The sequence below is a fragment of the Dama dama genome, chromosome 10 (assembly GCF_033118175.1).
Source record: "Dama dama isolate Ldn47 chromosome 10, ASM3311817v1, whole genome shotgun sequence".
NCBI classification, from domain to species: domain Eukaryota; kingdom Metazoa; phylum Chordata; class Mammalia; order Artiodactyla; family Cervidae; genus Dama; species Dama dama.
Genome location: NC_083690.1, coordinates 39,145,125 through 39,170,006, shown reverse-complemented (window position 1 = coordinate 39,170,006; position 24,882 = coordinate 39,145,125). Strand labels below are relative to the sequence as shown.

The window sequence follows — 24,882 nt, the reverse complement described above, 5'->3', positions numbered from 1 at the left end:
CACGGGTTCAGGCCTCACAGTCACTCATCTGCCATGGACAGCACTGCCCAGCTCTGGCCCTCATTCCCTGGCCCTGGCACCTAACCTGATGCCACCACCTCATCCTGATTTTACAAACGGGCAACAGATCTAGGACAGGAAGGGAAAATACCAACCTCAAAAGCGAGCTCAGAGCTGAGACAGAATATATGTGGCCTCGAAGGGTGGTGTCCCAAGATTCTTCTGAAGGATGCTACTGAGGAGACCAAGGGAGACAAACTGCCTGAGGCAACAGCACCACGAGGGAACGTGTTCGCCCACCCTCACGAGGATAGCTTCAGAGGCACACCCCTTTGCAGTGGCTCCTCTCCCGCTGCTTCCTTACCCCAGCAGCTGCTCTCCTCATGGCAGGACCATCAAGAACTGCCTGGACTAAAACGCCGGCACAACGGTCCACTCAGAGAAAGACCAGAGAGGGCGCCAGGCTGCCAGGAGTGTGTGCGCGTGTAGGCACCCCCTGCTTTCCCAGACTGTGAAGTGGGCAGATTCTGTACCTATGCGCTGGCCCACACTTACTTCTGCCCAAATCTGGACTCCCAAAATTCCTGTTCTGTCTCAAAATCCTCCGGATTTCCAGTGAAACGCCCCACTCAAACCCAGGGCCTGTGCTCTGGCTGCAGAGCGAACGGGAGGGAGGGAGGGGCACGAGTGATGACTTAACAGCTATTCCAGTGGGCTCCCAGCAGCCTGTTTGCCAAAGGTACCTCACAAACAGGAAGGAAAAACAGAGCTTTTACTTCTGTAGCGTCCCTTCTTTAACAAATCGAATGATGTGCCTCATTACTATTACTTTTTGAGGTGGCTAAAGAAGGAAAAGTGGGTGCCGCTTTCCACAGACTCCGGCTGCCTGGGGCAGGCCCTCACCCCACAGCCTGCGCACCAGGCGGCCGGACTGCCGAGGTGAGCCCGCCCTGGGTGAAGCCAGCCTCTGCCGGCCAGGCCTCTGCCAGCCCTCCACCAGGCTACCAGTTGCTCACGCCACACTCTGCTGCTTCCAGGAGGAGCCAGGCAGGGCAGAAAGAGAGGCGTGGCTCTGGGGGCTGGGCTCCGGGTTCAGGCACCAGGGACGCTGCCCCACTGTCCCCCAGTGCAGATGGGCAGACCGGGGCGGGGTGGGGCGGGAAGGGGGCCCACTGGCAGAGGGGGCCCTCGGGCCACTTGAGCAGCTGCTCCCTCTCTCTGCTCCGCTGGGTCCCGCACCGCCTCCGCCTCCAGAACTAGATGGATAAACGCGACTGAAGTCAGGAGAGGGTGACTCCCTCCCACTGATCCCTGTCTCTTCTGTGGGCCTGGGCCTACTCTTCTCCTTCAGGCAGGCCACCAAGGTTGAAGGAGCCAGGCTGCAAGAGAGGATTTTTAAGTCTGGGAGAGCAGGGCTGCAAAAACTGTTCTGTTACTGCATTTTCCTGGACACAAGGGAGGCACATTAAACATTATTACTTTGAAAATGCAGCCAGATACAAGATGGATCTCATACAGGCAAATTCTATCACTTATCCTCTTTCCACCCAAAATGAAAAGGACAAAAGCGATGAGCTGAAAATTAGAGGGGAGGGTGTATAGTGGGAGGAAAATAAAAAGCCAAATGCTGAATCTGACAGAAATCATGGTTGAGAAATCTCCCCTCACAGTCATATCCAAATGGCAAGTCACCAAGGCTGCAAACATCTATCTCAGGAGTAATTAAATCAAATTAATCTTAGGAAAAGAGCTTTAAATGTTCAAAGCCCCATTAATTCTCATGCCTTGTAATTAAATATGTATGTTAAGAAGGCTTGGACAAAAGCAAAACATTTTCGAATGTGAATTCTTTATGTTCACAGACAGCATTATAATGCATTCTCATTACTGATCTTGCAGAAAACCATGTGAAAATGTAGCGAGGCAGACACCGTGAAGCCACGGCACAGAGAATGCAGACGTGACCTCAGTCCACGCTGCGCTGCAGGAAGATGTCTTGATAAACATCTTCACTTTTAAGGCCCCGCACAAGTTATTCAACGATAATCTCCACTCGGCTTTTTAACTCTCCCTGATCCCTGCCCCCTCTGCTCCTGAGGCACGGCCCTCAGATGCATCTTGGAAAAGCCCTTGGCTTCTGCCTCGCTGGGATCTACTTTATTTCCCTGTGCATGTCAATCTCTCAGGGTTAACCTTCTCTCAGATCATCAACCATGAAAGAGCCGGGTGACCCCGACATGCTGCGTGTCTTGAAGGGGAGGTGTCAAGTCCCGCACTCCCCAAACGGGGTGTACTCATCCAGAATCTCAAGGACACTGCTGCCGCCACGTGATCTCTCAACAGCTCCCGACACACCTCTGTCAGAGTGCTCTTGCCTCACAGAACTTCACTTGCTTCTCACAACCTCCGTACCTCAGAGGAGGTGGAAAAGGAATTCCTCGTCCATTTTTTCTGATGAGAAGAGTCAGAGTAAATGATCTGCTGACAGACAGTAAGCACTTTAGAGTCTGAATGTTATCAGTTTTCTGATTATGTGCTACTGGTCAGGATTGCCAGTGTCTCCAGTTAAGGCTGTCACATAACTCTGTTATGGCAGACCATAACACCCACAAAAAACTCTGCTCCCACGATTTGTCTACACTGCTTGGTTCTGTTAGTACTGGGGTTATCAATTATTTTTTTTAAAGCAATGTGAGTTGGTGCTATGGACTGAATGTTTGTGTGTCCCCATATAATTCACACACTGCAATCCTAATTCCAATGTGATGGCATTAGGAGGCAGGACCTTCGAAGGCCTTGAGGGTAGAGCGCTCATGGATGGAATTCATTAAAAGGAGAGGCAGGAGAACTTGCTCCCTCTGCTCTTCCTCATGTCACGATCTTTAAAGAGGGCCCTCATTCAAACTGAATCTGCCATGGCCTTGGTCTTAAGACTTCCCAGCCTCCAGAACTACATGAAGTAAACGTCTATTGTTTAAGCCAACCCAGTCTGTGCTAATGTGTTAGAGCAGCCTGACCGAAGACGGCCGAGTTTGGAAAATTTATCGACAAAGTTTTCAAAGACAGGGATGTTTGTGCTAAAGGAATTTTACCTACAGAAGATTTTAAAAGATAAAAGCAGAAGCCCTGATTATTCCAACTGGATCCATGACCATAGTCAACTGAATGTATTTGTCAGGACTATCAGGTTCCAAATCAACACCTAGAAATTAAAGGAAGAGGCAGAGCTTTCAGACACGAAAGAAAGGGTATACGCGTATCTAACTTTTGGACAAAGATAATGTGGAGAAGACTGTCATATTGAAGCCAGTGGATCTAATGGACATTTTAAAGTTTCTTCTAGGTCCAAAAGTCTGTGTGAAGCTCCTCTGTTGTTTGAATCTGTGGTAAGTAGATCTCATTCCAGGAGAAATCCAAGTGATTCAGCAGTATCATTTCAGAGAAAAATGAAGTAAATAAATCAAATGCCCCAATGAGGAAGAATACGTAACAGTAAAAACCTCGTCTTTGGTTTATTTCCTAAGTCTGAGGGGAGGCAGAAGATAAATGAACCTACCTACATTGTCAAGATTAAGTGTTCTGTCTCAGAATTTTACTAACATCCCTTCCTTTGATCCTCAGATAGACCAGAGTGTCATCATATCCACTCACATGTGAGGAAACCAAGTCACTGTGAAGGACCTGTCTTGATCACATAGGTTATGCCCAGGACTCTCACTATATTTAATATTACATTTAACTTATCATACTCTTTCCCCTGTTTTCTAGCAAGAAAAAAAAAAAAAAAAACAGCTGTTCTGACCATTTTACTTATGTCTGATGAAAGGTACTGGCTTTTGGAAATGAAACTAGAGAGATGACTGGAGCAGTAAATAAACATCAGAAGAACAGGTCTGTTCAATAACAAAGTCTTTGTATTCTGTGTATTGATTCTGTTCCATAAGAAAACTTAAAACATTTAATGTCAGAAGTTTTTGCCTAATGAATTTCACTTACTTCTACCAGCGAAGACCAGATACAACTCTAGGTCTAGCAGATGGAGGGAGCACTTCAGATCAGATGAAGAAGATGGCATTTTACTATCTAAAGGGCACAAAGCCCCGCCAGGTTTTCCTGGAAGAGCCATGAGAGTAAACAGAAGACACTCCCGCTCTGAGCCCTGGGTTCCTCCCGCTGACCTGCGAGGACGTCAGGCTTTCTATTCTGCTGTTGAAGCACAGAGCTGTGTAAAACTGAAATAGTTCAACAAAGATTGTCTTCTTTCAATTATTTTTATCCTCTATTGCGGGAACAGGTAGAATAAGAAGGGATGAAAAGTCTAAGTAGACAGTAAACAAAGTAGGGTAAAAACTTCATGTAATACGACACATTCATATATTCAGAAACGATGAAGAAAGAGAAGCAGGAGCTAGCGGACTGGCTCATTCCAGACACACTAAAAGTGAAAGTGAAGTTGTTCAGTCGTGTCCAACTCTTTGCAACCCCGTCCACGGACTGTAGCCCACCAGGCTCCTCCGTCCATGGGATTCTCCAAGCAAGAATACTGGAGTGGGTAGCCACTCCCTTCTCCATGGGATCTTCCCCACCCAGGGATCGAACCAGGGTCTCCTGCATTGCAGGCAGACACTTTAACCTCTGAGCCACCAGGGAGACAGACTGAAGATCAGGGGGAAAAGTGTTCAGCTAAGACTCAGAATTCCATCCTGGAGTAGTCTTTGTTTTTTAAATCTCTGTGGACAATGGTTAAAGAAAAAAAAAAAAAAATACACGTACATGTTGAGAAACACAAAAAGGCAAAATAAGTGAAAGCCTGAGTTTTAGCCCAGAAAAAAAAGCTTAAACTGCATCTGCTTACCTTGCTTTTTGTACTCAACACTGTACTTCTTGGAAAGATTTCCTGATCCGTACTAATAGGTCTTTCCTTACTTTAATTTTTTGGAATGGGTTGCAAAATTTTGTTGCTCACTCTTTCTAGGGGTGGGCCAATTCTCAATTTATCTATCTTACTTTATCATCAACAAGGGTTGCTTTTGATAAAGTATGACTCAGGCTCCTAAATGAAGATAACAGTCAACATTACTATGCAGATCACTGCCTTTTAATCTTTTTTTTCCCCCTCTGCTCTGCAAGGCTGGCAGGATCTTAGTTCCCTGACCAGGGATTGAACTCAGGCCCTGGCAGTAGCTGAGTCCTAATTACTGGACGGCCAAGGGATCTCCCAGATCACCGCTAAGGTAAAAATTGAAGAAACTCCAAAATCAAGAGCTGACTGAGAGAAGAGAAAAACAAGTGAAAACATCTTAAGAACTGGATTAAAGAAACAACCCTTCTTCCTCAAGTGGGTCTGCCATGGCTCCATCCCTCATGAAAGAACAAAAGTCAAGACCTTAACACAAAATGAGCTCCTAGGAGGCAACACCACCATCAGGAGGCCAAGGGCCCACCGGGGAAGCCAGGGCCGGGGAGGGGAAGGCGTGCCCGCCCTCCCATTAGGCCTGCTTCAGCATCTTGCTGCTGAGTGAGCCACGGGACTCACTTTCAGTTTTGAGAATCATGACTCACTCTCCCTACATCCTCTCAATTCTGACCATATTTATAGTAATATGAAAGAAAAGAGAGGCGGCCCATGAGGCAGGGAACATAGAAGCTCACATCCTTTCAGTTCTACAGTCAAATGATTAACAATTCCTCCCCTTCATGAAGCAGTTTTCTTTTCAGGAAAAGTATAAGCTTTGTGCCCTCTCAAAATGGTTTTTCCTGCTTTTCAACAACTAAAAAATATTATTTCAAAGCAGTTTTTTTTTCCCCTGGACTCAACTCAGGGCTGTAATTTCATGATAGCACTCTTCAGTAAAGTAATTTAGATGTAAAGAGTTCAAGAAAATGAGAGGGCAGGTAACCCATGCTTGCAGAGTTCAACCGTATCACAGTTTACTCGTATCTTTAAAGTCCCTTTCTACTTCCTGTTCTGAGAGGACATGGTCAGTGTTCTTCAGAAGATGGACAGGCTTTTGATTACAGATCAGTTTGCTGAGGTTCCCAGGTAACATTAAAGGCGGCTCCAGCAGCATGAAGTTCTTTCCGTGAAGCAACCATGGGAGGACGTGGCACCCTTGCCTCTCAGAAGCCACTACACCAGCTCAGGTGTGTCCGGCCACCGAACAGGTCCTCCACGTGGGCAGGGCTGCTGTTACTGTCCCCTGCTCCACGGGGAGGAAGGGCACGCACTCCGACAGGGTGGGGTGTGTTGGGAGTAGGGAGAAGCGCCCTGCCGCCCCCTTCTCTGGCTGGTGATGCTCTGCCGCCAACAGTTTGTACGTTAGGTAGGGGCATATGCTCACTACCAAGCTCATGTCTTCCAACAACACAGATGTGTCTAACTTGCCGCGGAGTGTGGATCTGGGGGCTGGTGGAGACTTGACTCAGGTAAGCAAACTCGGGCCTGGAGGGGAAGGGCTGATACCAGCACATGTCTTGGCACCCCCTGCAATGCCTCTTCTGCCACCTCAACGCAGTCCCATCTGGCTCACACCACAGCGTGCAAAGAACCTGCCTTCAAAGGGGTTGTTCTGCCATAATGAGTTCTGGATGTTCCTAAGTTCTGAGAGAAATGAAGCCTGTTCTCCAACCCTGTGCACAGACAATGAGAGTGGGGTGACCCATCGATGAGATGTGAAGAGCACCTCCCCACCCACCGACAGCGTCTCTGCTGGGTCGGCTTCTGGTGAAGACCCATCTCCACCCTGAACAAACAAGCACAGACAACAAGCATTTCTGCCTGACAGCAGTATTTTATTGTTACGACACCGTCTTGTGACCCACTTTACTCCCTGCTCCTTACTTCTCGGTTATAAGCAGTAATTAGTAATGTCAGTGCTCTGGCTGGATTGCTCCAGGCCTATTAATAATGCATGAGCAGGAACAGGATGAATGCTAAGTGTACAACAGAGGTTTCAAGGTTAAAAGCAGTAATGGAGAGAGCTGGTGGGAGGCAGGTGGTGGTGTTGGTAGAAGAGGAAGAGGAAGGCGCGCACGTGTGTGTGTGTGTGTGTGTGTGTGAGAGAGAGAGAGAGAGAGAGGGAAGGAGGGAGGAAGAGGGAGGAAAGAGGTGATGGGGAGTCAGTTTTCAACCTGCTTTTTAAACGCCCACTGTCCCTCTAGGGGCCGTGTGTATGGTGAAGCGTAACTTCCCAGGGCCCTTCATCAAGCCGAGCACCGCCTCTCCTCTCCTCGAGTGGACACAGGCCTCTGACCGCCTGGTGGGGAGGGTGTCAGCGTTCGGTCTCAGGCACTGAAGAGCTACTAGTGTGTGAAACTGAGGTCAGAGGAAACTGACCAGCATCTTTCAAATATATTTTTGGTGTTTTAAATGACTTCTCTTATAAGAGGCAGTGCTTGCTTGTTCAGCCGAACTAGTACCTGCCCACTGAAGCCTATATAGGAAAGTCAAGACCAGTGATGCTGGGCCCTCCTTCGGTGCACAAGACAGATGATGATGTTAGAGCTGCTTCCCCATCTCTTAATACAACATCCAGCATTCTTACACGGAGCTTTGTATCAGAACTGAATGATAGCAAATAAGCCTGCAAAACAGGCCTGGGCAAGGATGAGTCTGGCTATTTGAAAAATATCTGCCTGGGAGATGGGGGCAGGGCCCTGAAGCCAGGTAGACAGTCATCTCTGACTCCTGCGCTGTTCGTATCTGCTTGACCTTCTAAGTAGAGACAGCCCTTCACCTGTCCCTCACCAACCAAAACTGAACTGTTTCACTTACTAGGAAAGTAACAACTTTATCTGCTGGTTTCACAACCAAAACCAGACATTTTAGAAGCTGGTCACAGTGATGCTTGGGTGAATCAGATCCCATCCTTACTTGTTAGTCAGAAACAGTCTCTGTGGGAAAAGGAAGCAGTTGGAAGCAGTCTTGAATCATAATTACTGAAAGCTGTATTTATACCCACGGGGCTCTGACTTCTGAGCCAAGGTTTTCTCACTGTGCTGGAGACGGGGCTCCTGCAGAAAGGCCAGTGAGAAGAAAGGCAGAGCTGTCAGAATTCTAGCTCTTTCCACTGGCTACAACATTGCATCGCGTCACCTACGACCTGAGGCAAAAAGCTCTCCTGAGGGTGGTGAAGTCAGCCCTCCCAGGGATCCAGGAGGAAGGTCGACAGGTTTGAAAGTGGGCAAGCATATATTCAAAATCATGTTTATCATTTTTTTCCCTCAAGTTCCCTAAAAGCAAAGAAAAAAAATCCTTTTGTTTTAGAAGTTCAGAGATGACTAGGCTGATGAAAACAAGTGCAATTATTTTTTAATCGGAAAAGTAACACACGCACAGTACTCCCCCTCTTCCCTTCAGAGAAACCCTTTCCCAAAGCAATTCCCTGCAACCAATTTCTTATCTATCCTTCCACACAGAGCTTCTGCACATGACCACATACAACTCCTCCTCCTCCTCCCATTTGAGATACAAATAAAAGCAGATAATATCCACTGTTCTACATTTTGCTTTTTCTTTTTTAAACTTAATACATCTTGGTGATAGCTTCAGACTGGCACGACTAGACCCATGTCCTTCTCCTTAACGCTGTGGTGTCCTGGCTCACAAGTCAGATCTGGCCTGTTGACTCTAGCTGTAAATATGACTTTAACTCTATCACAGTTCTGTTCATTTGTTCATGTACTGTCCATGGCTATGTGCAAGCTACAAAGGCAAAGCTGAGCATCTGTGACTGGTCCAAAATTCCTAAAATATTTAATATTTACTATCTTGCCCTTTATTAAAAAAAAAAAAAAAAAAAAGCCTGCCCACCTCTGGTGTATATCCTTGTATGAATATCTACATGTGGTCTGTTCTGTTTTCTGTTGAACACTCAAGTGGAAAATGGGTGTCCTTAAGAATAAAACTGAACTGTAAGTGTTGGGAGGCACTGAGGAGGAGGAGGAGGAAAGAGCAGGAACTAGTTGGAAGAAACTGGCATGAAGAAGCAGGCTTAAAGAGGGAACCTCAGGGTAAGCCATAACCTCCCAAAGTGTTACTTCTTCTTTTCAGAGGAAGTAAGAGGCAAACTGCAGGTCTCTTGATGAAAGGAAATTCCCCTTTGCTGTATCAAAGCTACTCCCCGTGTTTGTGTTTTTCTTAGTTAGGCAAGGCTGCCTGAAGCATACTCTGACCAAATTAGGAAGCAAGCAGGCTGATGTCTCTAAGCCGGTCACCACACGGCCAGGACGCCCAGGCATGCGTAGACAGTGATGGATGGGGAAGGGGAGACTCAGTCCAAGAGAGAAGTGCTACTTGCTTGAGAAATCAGCCTTATCAAAATTACACTAAATAAGAATTAGTAACTGTTCTTGAAGATGAAATCCACTTCCTGCTTCTTACAAAAAAACAAGGGCTTCCAAGGTTTCTACGAGGAAGGACAGTGTGAGATGCACAGTGGAGAGGAATTCTGTGTGGAATTGTTCTGTTTACTCCAAGGGCAGTGAAGGTCTTGAGAGGCATCAAGGAAAAACACACCAATTAGCTCCCTGATAGCTTACTAGGATACTCAATTTTACACTATTGAGAAAAAAAGAACTTAGGAAGGTCATACTAAGAAAGAATTGTGTATATTTCCACTTGAAGACCTGAGTACTCAGCTGTGTTACCTTCTGGAAGGACAAGGTTTTAAACTAGTCCGACGCTTCCCAACGAGGTCGAGGGATGAGATACTGAATCGTTCACACTGAGCTTGTTTCTGCCACCTCCACTCAGTGATATTCTCCTTCAGGAATGACTTCTGAGTGAACCTCTGGTTCTGAGCCAATGAGCTCAGAATCTACTCTGACCACCAGCACTATCTGGGCAATAAAATTTAACCTTGAAAATCCTCGCTTTCCTCCCAAATTTTCAGATCAGCAAGATTTTTGGACACGATTTTTATTCCCTTAGGAATGTGCTCAGCTCAGTTCCAGCATTCGCTATGAAATCAGATGTGCAGTTAGAGTTAAGGTAAGTTTAAATGATAAAACAAACCTCAGTTCTCCTTTACAGGACAATGTTTAAAGGAGCCAGGCTGAAAGGTGCGGGCACACTGCTCCTGGCTCAGCCTGAGCAGCTGCTCTCTCCAGGGCGGCAGCCGCCCCCCTTGGGGGCAGAGGCCCAGAAGAGCCATCTGCGCGGGGGTCCGTGCACCGGCGCAGGGCTCCTGTTGAAACACTGCTTTCTGTGCTGCTGCTCAGCCTGTGCTGAGCTGGCGTCCGGCTTCCTCTGCCAGGTTGTACGGGGCAGGGAACTCGCAGTCACTGTCTCTGCAGCGCTCCGTACACTGTCAACACTGCTAAGCGTCTGTGTTCTATCTACCCTTGACCAGCTCCGCACATTTAATTACAATCACCTAGAGGATCCATGCATTTTACTGATGAATTTAAAGGGTACATGAGTTAACACTATACAGAACAGGCATTTTTCTGAAACCCTGGCTGACTGACTATAACCCATCAATCAGGAGCTGTGTTTTTGTTAGTCAAGATTTCTGTGACTCACCTGAGTCACACTGTGCACTGGTGGACCACTGAGGACACAGAGATTAGAGTGGTCCCTGACAGGGAGCTCACATGTCACTCAAAGACGACAGTCTGACCGCTCCCTCAGGCTGTGTGAACCCCCTGCTTCATATGCAGTGAGGATGCCTGGGCTGTATGACTCCCCTCTACCCCGTCAGAAGTCCAGCGTCTGCAGTTACAGATGGAGAGAAGCAAATGCCAGTAACAGAACTGCCTGGGCAGGCTCAGTGCTGTTCCCCTCGTCAGGGCTGCAACTACACCCTTGTTCCCCACCAGACGAGTGTGAGTGTGATGGCACCCAGGTGGCTGGCCGGCCCTCCACGCCCTGCTCCCTGTGACGGAAGCTGCTGCTCCGCAGCCTGGCCTATGCAGGGACGTGGGCTGGGCCACTGGGCCGCCGCGCCTCCCGTGGTGCGGTCCTCTCCCAGCGCGTCTTCTGCTTTCTCACTGCAGTGCAGAAGGCACACGGCTCTATGCGAGCTTCATTGCCCTTTTATGGTAGAAAAATGAATTGCCTGCCCAGCAGTGGAGCTGAGAGATGACAGAACGGAAAGTTGTCATTTGTTGTGGTTTTGGCAGCAAGCAAGTGTTCTCCTCTCAGCCACCCTTGGGTGGACAGTGCATGCCCGGCATTCGGCGAGGGAAAAGTAAAGCCCCAGCCACACGGCTCTTTGATGAGGGCCTAGCCTGCACAGCGGCAGATTGACTGAGGAATGGCATCAAGCCTCATTTTCATGAAAACGCACCTTTTACAGAACAAGGCGTCAAAAGGTTTGTGTTTCTAAGTGGAGGAGTCCCAGAAAACACGGTTCCAATCAGATCATATCTGAGGAACAGACCTCACTCCCCTGTACAACGAGGATGTGGGCCTGGAGCCGGGCAGCGAGGCGACCACACCCTGGAGGAGGGGCTGCGGCGCTCCCTGCAGCCCAGCCCAGCCTGGTCCCTGTCTCCGGATGGCTCGGGGGACAGGGGAGGCGCCGCCAGCCCCAGATAAAGGCAGCTCCTGGGAAAATACACCGAAGGCCAAGGCCCGTGGTAATAAACAGCAGCTGGCACCACGGGCCGTAAACAGTGTGCATTTCTGTCAGGAGGCCCACAGGAGAAAAGCAGGCCTCCCAGCAGCTGGGAAAACATGCTGTAAGAGGAAAATCTGGCAAATCTCTGTATGCACATCAGAGTTAGGGAAATCAGGCCCATCTGAGTGAGAAATTAAGCGTAATCCAACATGCTTTCGGCTGAAAAACAAGTCTTTTTAAATGTGTGGGGAAAAAACTCTGATGGTTACGTGGTTTCTTCCATGTTTAAAAAGCACCCAGGACTAAAAAAAGCAAACACGCTGGTGTGGAGCCACCGCAGAGCCGCAGCAGCTGCTGAAGGATGCGCCTGGCCTCTCGTCGGGCCCCCTCCCTAACACTCCTTTGACCCACGGGGGGCTGCGCGCCGGGGAAGCCCCACCATAGGGAGGAGCCTCCGGGACAACCAGGCTGATCACGTCCACTGCTGGCCCGGGCAGGCACCGCCACCGTCCCTCCTGACCGCTGCTGCCCCTCCCCAGCAGTCCCCATCAGCCCTCAGAAGACCAATCCAACCCCACAGAGACCTTCTGGAGAAGGAAGTCACACAAGCACTCGAGGCACGGTGTAAACAAACCGGCCTCAGGATCGAAGGGCTTGCTAACTGAGGGCCATGGGGGCGCGGTGTGACCCGGGTCTGTGTCAGCAGTCACCAGAAACGCCCCTCTCCGATAACACCACTGACAAGACTGCCCCCCTGACACTCTGTACCTCAGCCCGCCCCACCTCCCTCTCCCTCCTTCACGGCGCTCAAGGCCCACCCTTCTGGCATTGTGATCGCTGTGCTAACATCCAGGCTGTCAACAGCTCCCTGGAGTGTCCAGAATCAGACCCACTGTCCTCACTCTGCTCTGCGAAGCCCTCGCCGTCTGGGGTCTGCCTCCCTTCCTAGTCCATGTCCTCCTGCTCCGTCACACTGCCTGCTGGCTGACCACTCACACCGCTTCGCTCACGTCAGAGGCCCGGTCCCCTGCTCCTGCACAAGTGTTTCCTGATGATGTGCTCTCCCGACTCTGAGAGCAGCCACCATCACAGCTCCCGTCCTCGCGGGGCTGGCCGCCCCTGCTCAGAGCTCAGGAGGGCTGTGGCTGTCTCCAGTGTGTTTCTTCAGCCCTGGCAGCACTCAATCAGTATCTGAATGACCAGATCTGACCAGAGCCCCACAGGGCAGAATCCCACCCACCCTGCCACAAGTCTAGGCTGAGGGGGTGGCTAATGAACATGTTCAGAGAAGAGGGAAAAAATGTCAGGGATGATAAGGGGTAAGACCCTGTGGGGGCTTCTGCATGGTGACCAGACAAAAGTTTTTAGGAAGGACTGAGTCCAGAGAAAGAGAGGGAAGGACCCACATGCAGGCAGGGCCCTGGAATGAAGGCTTTAGGGGCAAGGGTGCCACCTGGAAAAAAAAGACCCAAGTCGGCAAAGATAAGGTCAGGTCAGAGCGGGTGCTGGCCTCGGAGAGAATAGGAATAGGGGGCCAGAGGGCTGTGGTAACAAGACAGGGAGCAACAGATGTTTTTAGCAGCAAAATGTGACAGAAGAGGGGAGAGGAAGGCAAAAGGACAAGCTGTTGTCAAAGACAAGAGAAAAAAACCGTGATCTGTTTCACTATCTTTGGGCTAAAATGTGGATCAGCTTATCAGACGTAGGGAGCTTTTTTTTTTTTTTTTTTTGTAGGGAGCTTTTGAAACTTAAAATGCTTTTCATATTCGTGCTTCTGATGGGAAATAAAACTGAAAAGTGCTTTTATGGGGCTACAGGGATCTGATCTAAGACATTCTCTTAGCCTACTTCTCTTTGAAAACCAAATGTCAATGCCAGTTTGAAAGTCCTCAGTATTCTAGAAATCAGAGCCTCTGGCCTGGAAGGACACTCAAAAGGTCATCTGGTCTGCCTCCCGGCCTCAAGGCTGGACTGCGGGCTGCACGGCACCGCGGAGGAAGAGAACCTGGTGAGGGCTGTGCCGGAGCCTCTGGCAGGGCTCTGCGCCAGGCCCAGGACCCTGGAGCCCATTTCACCGGCTACGGGATGGTCCAGCAATCCATTCTGGATTTCTGACAGGCAGCTCAAGTCTCTTTTCCCAGGGAGGCTGGAAAACATCAGGTCTCCATCACGTGTACAGAAGAATCTCATACCCACAGAGAAACCCCACACACAGCCCTCACTCCATGAGCCCTTTAATCGTCCCACAAGTAGCTGCTGACACTGTCCTATTACGTCACGAATTTTCCTCATCTCTTAAGGCAGTGACTACGCCATGAAATAGAACACTTCAGTGAAGGGTCTCACCCGTTTTCAAGAGTGATGTGCCCTCAAAGCAGCAAAGCAAAGTAGGTCAGAGCACAGACAATTCAAACCCATCTAGATTTCTATTTGTTTTTCAAATTACCTTGTTATGAAAAAATGGAAATACACACAAACATAAATAATATAATGAATCCCCTGTATCCATCACTCATGTTTATAAACTACTAGCTCATGGCCAATCTTGGCTTCCCTAAACTCTGTCTGCTCTGCCATTCTCCCTCTTACAGTACATTTTCAAAGCAAATCGCAGACTACACATCACTTCATTTGTAAATATTTCAGTTTGTATCTCTAAAAGACAAGGACTCTTAAAAAACCAACCTATCATACCAAAACCACACCTAAAAACACACAAATAATGCTAAGAAAACCCTGGATTTGATTCCTGATGTCGACACCTGCTGGCTACGTGACTTTGAGGGGACAAGGGGCAGAAGGCCCCTCAAACCCAGCAGGAGCTCTACTGGCAGGTACCAGGACTTCTGCAGTCTCAACTCTGATGCTTCTGGGGCTTCCCTGCTGGCTCAGGTGGTAAAGCATTCGCCTGCAATGTGGGAGACTTGGGTTCGATCCCTGGGTTGGGAAGATCCCCTAGAGAAGGGAAAGGCTACCACTCCAGTATCCTGGCCTGGAGAAGTCCATGGACGTACAGTCCACTTTCGCCTCAAGAAACCCTGACAGGACGGGCTCTGACTCTCCGCAGGGAGGCGCACCAGCTTTTCCCTGGGCTCTTCCCACTGACCTCGGCGGCCTGCCCTTGGTTTCTCAGCACTGCTCTGAGTTACCAAGGTGATTCCCAGTCCATCTTCTCAAGGGACATTAGCATGTAATACAGACGCAGAGCACACAGCTGCCATGAGGCTTCCAAAGAGACGGCAGAGCTGGCTCCTTAGCCTGTTACACTGGAGACGAAGGGCAGTGGGTGACGTGGGTCTGGGTGGTCGATCCCGCCTGGCCTCTGGGGACAGGAGAGGCACTTCTCATTCTGGGTATGTTTGTCTCAAAGTCAGGGAGGACACCGAGGAGTAAAAGACCATTTACATTCTCAGCGACCACACAGCAATCAGAAAATGACCTTGAATTCAACAGTAAACATGAAATTCCACCCAGAGGCAGCTTCAGCCCAAGCTCCATTCTGACTTTGCCTGAACGTTGCTCTCTGCTGCCTCTCCCCTCGCCCACATTCCTTCTCCCTGGCACAGGCACCCAGGAGGATACAGGGTGTTTTCGTGCTTGTGTTATTACTATAGCAACAATTTTTCTTCTACCTGGAAGGCTGGAAGCCCTGCAGTGCTCTGTGCTGAGAATGCAAAGAGGGAACACTATCGCTTTGCACTCCAACACACATGCAACCCTCCTCCCTCCTCAAGGACATCACGATGAGGATCACTAAAATTAAGATCCTAACAGCTAGTAACACACAATTAGTGTAAAGACAAAAAGGAGGCAAATGACTCTATAAAAAGATATTTTGTAGATTATCAATTCTTGGAAGGATTTTTAACAGGAGGCCTTTTTTTTTTTTAAAACATGAGATTTCTAAAGACTGTGACTCGAAAAGCATCTTTCCTTTGATGAGGGCACAGGCATAGAAAAATGCATTAAGTGATATTAGTAAAATGTCTGAAAGCACTAAACAACTAATGTGGTTTCCAGCTAAAGAGGCACTTGAGAGCTTCTGATGCCTGGACGGTGTGTGAACAGTGGTAGGCTGTTAGGAGTCTGATAAGCAATGGCCAATGGCGGCCAGAAAACTCTGGACGAAAAAGGGTCAGAGTTTCTATTTAATGAAGTGCGCAAACAGACCTGTCAATCCACAGAATCTTTTTAAATACCACAGTGTATTTTAGTAGAGACCAAAACAACACTAGACAGACAAGGAGCTGTGTCCTCCTGCTAAAGGACAGTAAAAGGCAAGGCGAGCAGCGCCCACCTCCAGGCCTGCCTGCTGAACTGCACATGGGGGTGATGGCCGAGACACAAAGGGCACTGCCCTCCTGCGAGGACAATGGCCAACGAACGGGTCACGGAGACGAGCCACAGATTGTTAAACATCTTCCCTTTATGACCGACTCTGAGTTCTCCAGCAAAACGTACTATCTATTTTGTCTCCAGGCCTTTCCCACACTCATCTCTTTGAATAGCGTTCCCTGGGATGCCAATCCTTCTGAACAGGGATAAACAAAAAATCAACAAGAAACCCAAAGGGAGGAGACCTGGCAGTGGAGTGGCTGAGACACGGAGGGTGAACCCACGAGCAGCCTGCTTTAAAGCACAGCTCTCCCCAGGGCAGAACGGGGCTCTCCTCTCAACCTGAACGCTGAGGGCTCAAGTGACAGCAGTCATTTCTGACAGAGCAGACTGGTCAGCAAAAAATCTAGCTTCAAAAACCTATCTCCTCTCCTCTGTGGCATGCTAGTAAGAAAAGAATTTTTCTTTTTAAGAAATGAAATTTTTTGACTACATGATTTGAAAAATTAAGTGGTGGTGTTCAGTTGCTATGTCGTGTCTGACTCTTCACGGCCCCATGGCCTGCAACCCACCAGGCTTCTCTGTCCTGCACTATCTCCCGGAGTTTGTTCAAATTCATGTTCATGGAGTCAGCGATGCTATCGGAGATAAGTGCGGAGTCCTCTTTTGGCCCTCTGACAGGACTTTACAACTGTCCCCAGTAGGGGAACCCTGTGAGTCTGTGGTAGCAAATTCTACAAAACTCAGGGAGGAGGCGCCTCCTTCCTGTCTAGGAGGTCCTCTGCTCACCCGGGCCTGCAGAGCGCCTGCACACACCTGGCACCAGTCTCCGCCTTCCCTGAAGGGCAGCGGCCGCTTTACTGGCTGAGACAAGGGATGGCCAGTGCCGTCACTTCATCACGCTTAATGCAGCTCCCCACCCCAGCCCCCGGTACAGATTCACGTAGAGATATGCCCGACAAGCCGTTCACAAAAGCCCCACCCACAGGCGCAGCCGCTCCCCTCTGACAGACAAGGGAACTGTGGTTCAGGGAGGCGACGCACCCCCTAGGGCACGACGCCGGGGAGGGGGGGCTCGGGTCAAGCAAGGGGGGTTTAAGGGCAAAGCCTCGTGCTAGCCACTCCTCCAGGCGGTCTGCTTAGCTGCCTCGTGACCAAAGGCTGGGGCACCCAGCAAAGGGCTGGCCCTGGACCAGGGGCGTCGAAGAACACTTCTCATGCAACTGTGTTCAAAAAGAACTTTCAAAACAGATAATTTACCCATACAGCCCAGCAAAAAAAGTACTTGTCCCATGCAATGCTGACCCAGGAGAAAGTAAAGGCTCTTCATCCTGAACTGAACAGGAAGTTCTGTGATCTGTCCCCTAGAAGGTGGCAACATCTTCACCATTTAAAGCTGCTTCATTAAGAAGCACTTCACTTCTCTGAGGGCATGACAGAGGGATGCCCATTTCCTGGGGGCGAGAAAAGTCGGCAAAAACGCAAGGCCCAGGCTGCTGCTCTGCCCTCAGGCCCCGAAGTCTACCATGACAGCTCATGTCTGGCCCACCGTGGCTCTGAAATGCACTTCACCACCTGCTGGAAAGTTAGCAGCTGACTTCTGAGTGTTGAGGGGAGAGATCTGAGGGGCTGCGCTAGCCCCCGCTCACCAGTCCCCTAACTTTGGATACCTCGCAGGTGCTGTCCCAGACGCCCGCAAAAGCAGATACGCAGTAGAGTGAGTCATTTGACTGCTTTGATTGCTCAGTGAATGTAAAAGTTATGTTGACACTATACAATGTACTATGTATACAATGGCATTGTATCTAACGGTTATATACAGACCTAATTAAAAAATACTTTATTGCCAACGAATGTAACCATCACCTGAGCCTTCAGCGAGTCCATAATCCTTGTGTGAGAGCAATATCAAAGACCACTGATTACAGATCACCATAACAAATATAATAATAAAAGTCTGAAATAAGGCAAGAATTACCAAGATATGCCAGAGACACAAAGTGAGCAAATGCTGTTGGAAAAATAGAAACAGACTTGCTCAATGCAGGGCTGACAGAAGACTTCCATTTGTAAAAAAAATAAAAAACTGCAGTATCTGTAAAGGGTAATAAAATGAGGTATGACTGTATAAGAATAAAAACTATTTCTGTACAGTTGAGGGGAAGCAAAAATAAATGTTTTATTCATATTGGCATTTCAGTTTAATGCAAGCATATTTTTACCTTTCCCTATTTTGGGTACATATCTGTCTCCTTTTAAAATAACTATTGCAAACAACAGCAGAGATGGTATTTATTTAAGTTTTATTAGGGAAGGCAGAGTAGGAAGAGGAAAGCAATATTTGCTTTTCGTTGTCTTTATTCTTCCTGGAAACACACAAATACACATCCCTAACTGGAAGATCTAGCTTCTCAAACACAGTGCTTAATGTGCTAAGATGTCAAGGAAAGAAGTGTGTAGATTTGAGATGCCTATGATGAACAGACTCACTATGCTATTCACTGTGCGTAATTTTAAAAACTGGAAGCTGACAAAAATATTGAGACAAAGAGAGTTAAATCCTGAAACCTCGCTGCTGTAACGCCAGCCCCACTCAGCGCTCAGCAGGGGACGGCTCATAGGGATGGCCTTTGGGATCCACTCTGGGCTGTGTGTGGTGGCAGGGTGGCCCCACTTTGGGTTCTCAGCACCACCACTTTCCCTCGATGGACACTTCCTTGGATGACTCTGGGACCCATGGGAGCCTAGGGCCTCCCAAAGCCTTCCCGTCACACCTGCACACCGCTGCAGCCTGAGCTCTTAAGTGGTTCAGCCAGAGCCCCCGGGGCTCTGAAGGAAGTGACACCTCGGGAGAAGCAGGGGCAGCTGAAGGCTGAGGAGGAGTTCCCACCCCACCTCACTCCTGTGGACTCGCATCATGCAGAGTGGACTTCCACACCAGTAGATGAGCCCTCATCTGGTGATTTAAAAATCCTTTTGTTATCCAGACATTTGGTTCTTCTCAACATTACTCCCTGAATAAAGGTCCTCCCTCAGAGTGGGAACAAGAGGATCAGGCTTCATTCACGTCTAGATAAATGTAAAGGCCTGTGCTCAGCACAGGAGTCAGCTGACTGGCTGGGCCTCAAATTATAGTGTGGCTAGTAAGTGCCAACCATCCACTGTCACAGCTGGAACTGCCCTGGCATTGACAGCTGGTCCAGGTTCATTTACATTCTCTCCACGCAGCCACTGAGCTACTGCAGGCAGCTGCAGATGCCTGTTTTTTAGCAACGAACTGGTTCACTGCAGATGTGAATTTTGGTGATATTTTACTGCTATCGAGTCAGTTAACACTGAAAGCTACCAAGGACAGGATGGGGCCTGGAAAGCATGAAAAAAGATGAGCAGAGAAGAAGCTGGCAGGTAAGAAAGATACATAAAAACAAGGGGACGTGATCCTGGGAAAAGATGAGAGGTTACACAATCCCGTTCACATTCTCGGGTTACACTAAAAGACATCAAGCAAAGGGGTCTTCAGAGTTATTCTGATTAAAGTTTCACCACCCAGCCATCTCCCTAACAGCACCAGCTTCATGAGTGCTCCTAAACCTCTACCTTGTGGCCCCAGCTACCTTTCTGGAAAGCTCTTCTTACACCTCTGAGCTTATGGAGCAAAGGCACAATTCTAGACAGGTAGAAAGAGGCCCAACAGGGAAATTTCTGACCCTAAAAAACATTCCAGAAGCATCACATTCAAATCTCTTCTTAATTTAATACCCTGCAGTCCCAGCTCAAACACATCCAATCCACTCCTAAAAGCAGCATGTTAAAAACAAACTGATGAATTCTTTATCTGAGAATATACAGGATGCTGAGGGCCTTGACAAAAGCATTCCACCACATCAATGAAACAAAGACTCTCCACATTTCATCAAAGACACACTGTCTTACTCTTCCGGGATCTCATGGGAGTAATTCCAGGCATTCACGCCCTCCTCCAGATAATGCATTCATAGAAACGCCTCATCTCGGAGTGACAAGCTCCTGGAAATTTAACTGGAGTTCAGGTTACTGACAGTGACACTGCAATAGGGGAGCAGATGCCCTTAGTCTCAAAAGGGCCAAACTAGCCTGTGGCTTATTTCTTGAAGAGGAGGAACCCTGAAGGAGGAATGGCTGGTTCAGCCATCTAGCTGAAGAGAAAGTACATCATCAGGAGAACAGGTACAACTGAAAAAGGTAACAGCATCTGCCCTAACAACAATGACACCTCTGATGTTAAATTCTGAATGAGCAGAGTGGTCTGCTTTGGTACTAAACCTGAAAGAATTCTGTCAGTTCTCCTGACTAGACTGTTTCGCTGACACACACACTTTTGAAATGCCCAAGAGAAAACCTTTCCTCATGGAGTGTTAGTGCCACCTTCTGGCGAATCTCTCCATGGCTCCTAGAGGAGGAAATGACAACCCATTCCAGTACTCTTGCCTGGGAAATCCCATGGACAGAGGAGCCTGGCAGGCTACACTCCATGGGGTCACAAAGAGCTGGACACAACTGAGCATGCACACATACACAGCAACATTTTACTTTTAAGTTCTCCCTTCTTTTCAAAGGATAGGTGGCAAGTTCTTGGTAAGCATTAACTGTTAATGGGCTGTCGCTGCCTCAGGTCCCTCGAGAGAGCTTTCCCTTCATTTTTCACACTGGGCCAAACACAAGTCTAGACCGCGAACGCTCCTGTGCGCAAGTGAGGATCAAGTCCTGCAGCACACTGCAATGGACAGACTGTGCGATGCAGTCTCTTCACTGCAAAGCACTACTGAGGGATATCAAAAGTTGTGAACCACTGGAAAGGTTATTTTCAACTTAGACAGTAAGACTCTTAAGGTTATACTTTCCCTAAACTCACCCATAAATTGCCTCCGGTGACCTCACTCCTACAGGGCCTCACTCCAGCCCCCTTGAGTTCCCACATTCCATCCCGTTTTCCCCCAGGACTCCCTCCTTTCAATGTTTCTTACTCCTAACTCCAAAACCTTCCTACAGCCTAGATCTCCCCTGTGCTCCTGACCACAGTCACATTCCAAATAAATACTGAGTACCTGATGTGTGCCAGGCCCTGGGAAAAGGACACTTACTGAATACTTCCACTCTCAAAACTCAACATGTCCAAAACAGAGCTGATCGACTCTCCTGGAACCTTTTTCTAATCTACTTCCAATTCTGTGTGAACAGGATCATCATCCACTCAGAGGTTCAAACCAGAAAAATGAGTCATCCAGGTTTCTGCCCACCCCCATATCAAACTACCTCTTTCTAATCCTCTCTCTCTACTGTCTGTCCTTTTCTCCACTCCCACTGTTAGTTCTGGTTCTCATGATCTGTACCAGTCAGAATGTGCTAGGTTTGCTGCTGGAACAAACTCAAAATTCAATAGCTCAAAACAAACTTATTTGTACACGTCTATCTTGGCAGAAGGAAAAGACAGTGAAAGATATGCTCTCTCTCCTTTTGAAGTTGGGGTAAAAACAACAAACGTGGATTCTACCTTATTCAAGGTAGACTGAAAGACTGAAGGCAAGTGGAGGGGACGACAGAGGATGAGATGGTTGGATGGTATCACCAACTCAATGGACATGAGTTTGAGCAAACTCCAGGAGACCGTGAAGGACAAGGAAGCCTGGCGTGCTGCAGTCCTTGGGGTTGCAAAGAGTCAGCCACAACTTAGTGACTGGACAACTACCTTATTAACACATTTTAAGTGTACAGTTCAGTACATTAACTACATGGGCACTGCTGTGTGGCATATCTCTAGAACTTCTTCTCCATTTTGTGTGACTGAAATTCAGGGAACCCGTGTCCCCTGCACTGGCAAGCAGATTCCGAATCACTGGACTGCCAGGGTTGTTCTAGACTGGCCTTTTACAGGGAAAAGCCTTCACCAATCAATCAGGCAACAGGTTATGGAGGACTCTCAAACTTCTCTGGATGCACCTTCTCTAGACTTATGCCTGTAAATTTCCAATTTAGAGAGGTTTTCTTTTTCGGGAGTTTGCAGTCTCTTGCTCCCTCTGGTGTCTGTCTGCAGTACTGCAGGTTCTCTGGAGCCGCTGTAAGACGCCCGGCTCTTGTTCTCAGTAGCCTTTGAGCTTCCCAGGTGGCGTGGTGGGTAAACGACCTGCATGCAATGCAGGAGATGCAGGTTCAATCCCTGGGTCGGGAACATCCCCTAGAAGAGGGCATGGCAACCCTCTCCAGTATTCTTGCCTGGAGAGTCCCATGGACAGAGGAGACTGGTGGGCTTACGGTCCATGGGGTCACAAAGACTCAGACATGACTGAAGTGACTGAGCAAGCAACCCTTGGGCATCTAGAGTACGGTGGGTCTCATTAGTGCTCAGAGTTGGCCAAGAGAGAAACCAGCCCCTTAAAGAGCACTCCACTCCGCAAAAGCTGGAACACTGGATATGTAGGTCCCACTTTTTGTATCCCCTCAAGGCAAAAGCCACAGAGATCTAACGGCCTCTCTCTGCTACACTGCAAGTCCTTGGGAACAGCAGCAAGCCTCTCAGCTCCTTGTTCCCAGAGGCCTCCAGGCATCTAGAGTATGCAGGGCCCTGTCAGGGCTGAATCAAGTGAGAAAGAAACCAGTCCCCTGGGCAGTAACCCAAAAAACGAACACTGGATGCACGTTCCAACTCTTCCCTTTTCCAAGCAGAAGCTGGGAACTTGGGTTTTCTCCTGCTCTCTCTACACTAAGCCAAGGAAAGTGGCAAAGGTGAGTGAACGTTTGCTAGTCCAAACCACTGCCTTTGTCCTCGGTGATCTGAAAACTGGTGCTCCCTCCTGGCCGTGCTTAGACTCAGGAAAGATACAAGCCAGCCCCTTGGGGAAGTTCTCTGAGAAGTCTGAGTGTCAGATGTGTGTCCCAAGTCTGCTCGTCACCTCTCCAAGGGGATGTGAGGAGTTGGGCGTTTCCTCCATGTGTGCCCCATGTGCTGGGGAAGGACTCTGGGGTGAGTTCCACTAATATCCTACCAGCTGACTGCGCTGTCTGGAGTACAGGAGCCGTGTAACTGGTTTTCAGATTTCTCACAAGGGTCACTGATTTATTGTTAAATCAGTGTTTCTGGGGGTGGGGGGAGGAGAGTTTAGGGCTACCTATTCCATCACCTTGCTGACATCACTTCTAAGCATACGTTTTACCACGCTTCCTGCAAGTGACCTCTCATCCACACTCACACTGCATTGGCCCACAGAAGCTACACAGCCCTCTCCAAGTTCGGCAGGGGGTGTATGTTCCTCCCACAGAGAGGAAGCAGAATACTCCGTTTTTCTGCCTAAGGTCTTAACAGCCTGAAGGAAGCTTCTGCTGACATCCAGGCTGGATATCTCAGATAATCACGGGGCACTGTTTCAGACTCCCACATAATTGACACCTTCCTGTAACTGTCTTTGGCCTTCCAAATCATACACAAGCACTTTAACTGGCGGAGTCTAATTTGGCATCATATCAGGAAATATAATTTCTAGCTCAAGCTTAGCAATTCATGGAGACTCCCGAGGAGGGCAGGTGACAACGATGTGCAGCTCTCACCTAGATCACTATACAGCCAGACCAACCTCTGCTGTTTCAGCCCCAGCCCCCGCCTCAGGATGGTGCTGAAGGCCTGCATGCACGGCCCGGCCCCTCCCCGGCCCCGGCCCCTCCCCGGCCCCTCCCAGCTCGTGGGCCTGAGCCTTTTTCGTCACACTCCCCGTACCAGTCGCGTCCAGGAGGGGACTGCTCTCTGGACCCTGAACATTCCACATCTTCACTTTCACATCACTCCCACCCTTTCCTTCCTGTGGCTGCTGCCTCCTTGCTCTGTGTCCTAGTTCAGGCCCCACCTTCCCAGGCATTCTAGTGGTGGACACACTGGAACCACGCAGGACAGTCAGCTACTCTGTTTTCTTAGTTTCAAGATGCCAGAGACTACAGCCTGGGATGGGGACAAATTACTCAATGGATACATCAACTGTAAGAAAATACCCAGATTTCACCCAGAAATACTAATGTTGAAAACAAAATGAGTAAGGTTTTAGTCTGTCAGTCTAGCTTCTCCTTCCTTTTCCAATATCCACTTTCATTTCTTCACTTTCCAAAAGGGCAGGGGGTGGGGGAGATTTTAACATTCAACTCTGCTCATTCTATTTGAGGAAAATGGCTGAAAATATACTTGTCTAGCTAGATGCCAATACTATATTCCTTAAAAACTTTAAAATGGCTTATATAAATGGTTGACAAATTTCAAGACACTCTCAGCTCACGAAGTAGGAGTCAAAGAAGAAAGACTTTCAGCAGCAAGGTGTTTGGACAGCTTTGGTCTCACCCTACACGAGCAGTCCATATGAGAACAGCTGAAGAAGTTGTCTACCAGATGTGACAGAGATGCCACCATGGTGCCCAGTTCTGTTAATCAAAGAAGTACCATGTGGACTTTGAAGGTGGCAAGATGTGTGTGAACGCACATGTGAAAAGAAGTATTTGAGCACAACAGGATGGTGAGAGAGCAAGCAAGAAAAATACTGGCACAGTGGAAAAACACAAAAGCCTTCACATTCTACACTACGGTATCTGCCCTTGAGGAAGACGGTATAAACCAGGCATCCAGAGCTTTGTGATTAAATTCTGTAGGTGGCTCCCATCTCTGAAACAAAGTCAACCACCTCACAAGGTAGCAAATTCATCTGCTTTCATGCAAAGGAGAGCACTCCAATCCTTCTCAGGGGTCAGCATGCTGATGACCAGCAGGGACTGTGCCACTAAGGCAGTCCGTAATACCAAATTCAAATGTGAGTCTAGAAAAGGCATTTGCCTCCCTACCTTTCGACAGCGAGGATTGGGACAACTGAACCTCTTCACATCGCTGTCCAACAGAGCAGGAAAGCTGCAGGAGGGGCACCTACAATCAGAACAGCAGAAGGAAGGAGACTCAGAACACTGAAGTCTGACTGCTCAT

At 48.5% G+C, this 24,882-nt stretch overlaps 1 protein-coding gene across 3 annotated transcripts in view; it reads right to left on the bottom strand.

The window, feature by feature from the left end:
• Positions 1-24,882, bottom strand: part of RNF216 (ring finger protein 216) — a 115,768-nt gene that overhangs the window by 49,408 nt on the left and 41,478 nt on the right. For 2 of the 3 annotated variants that reach the window (XM_061153705.1, XM_061153706.1), the window contains exon 13: positions 24,747-24,825. The exons of the other annotated variant lie outside the window; for it this stretch is intronic. In XM_061153705.1, the coding sequence (XP_061009688.1) occupies positions 24,747-24,825 (79 nt within the window). The remainder of the gene's footprint in view (positions 1-24,746; positions 24,826-24,882) is intronic. 3 annotated transcript variants of the gene reach the window in all.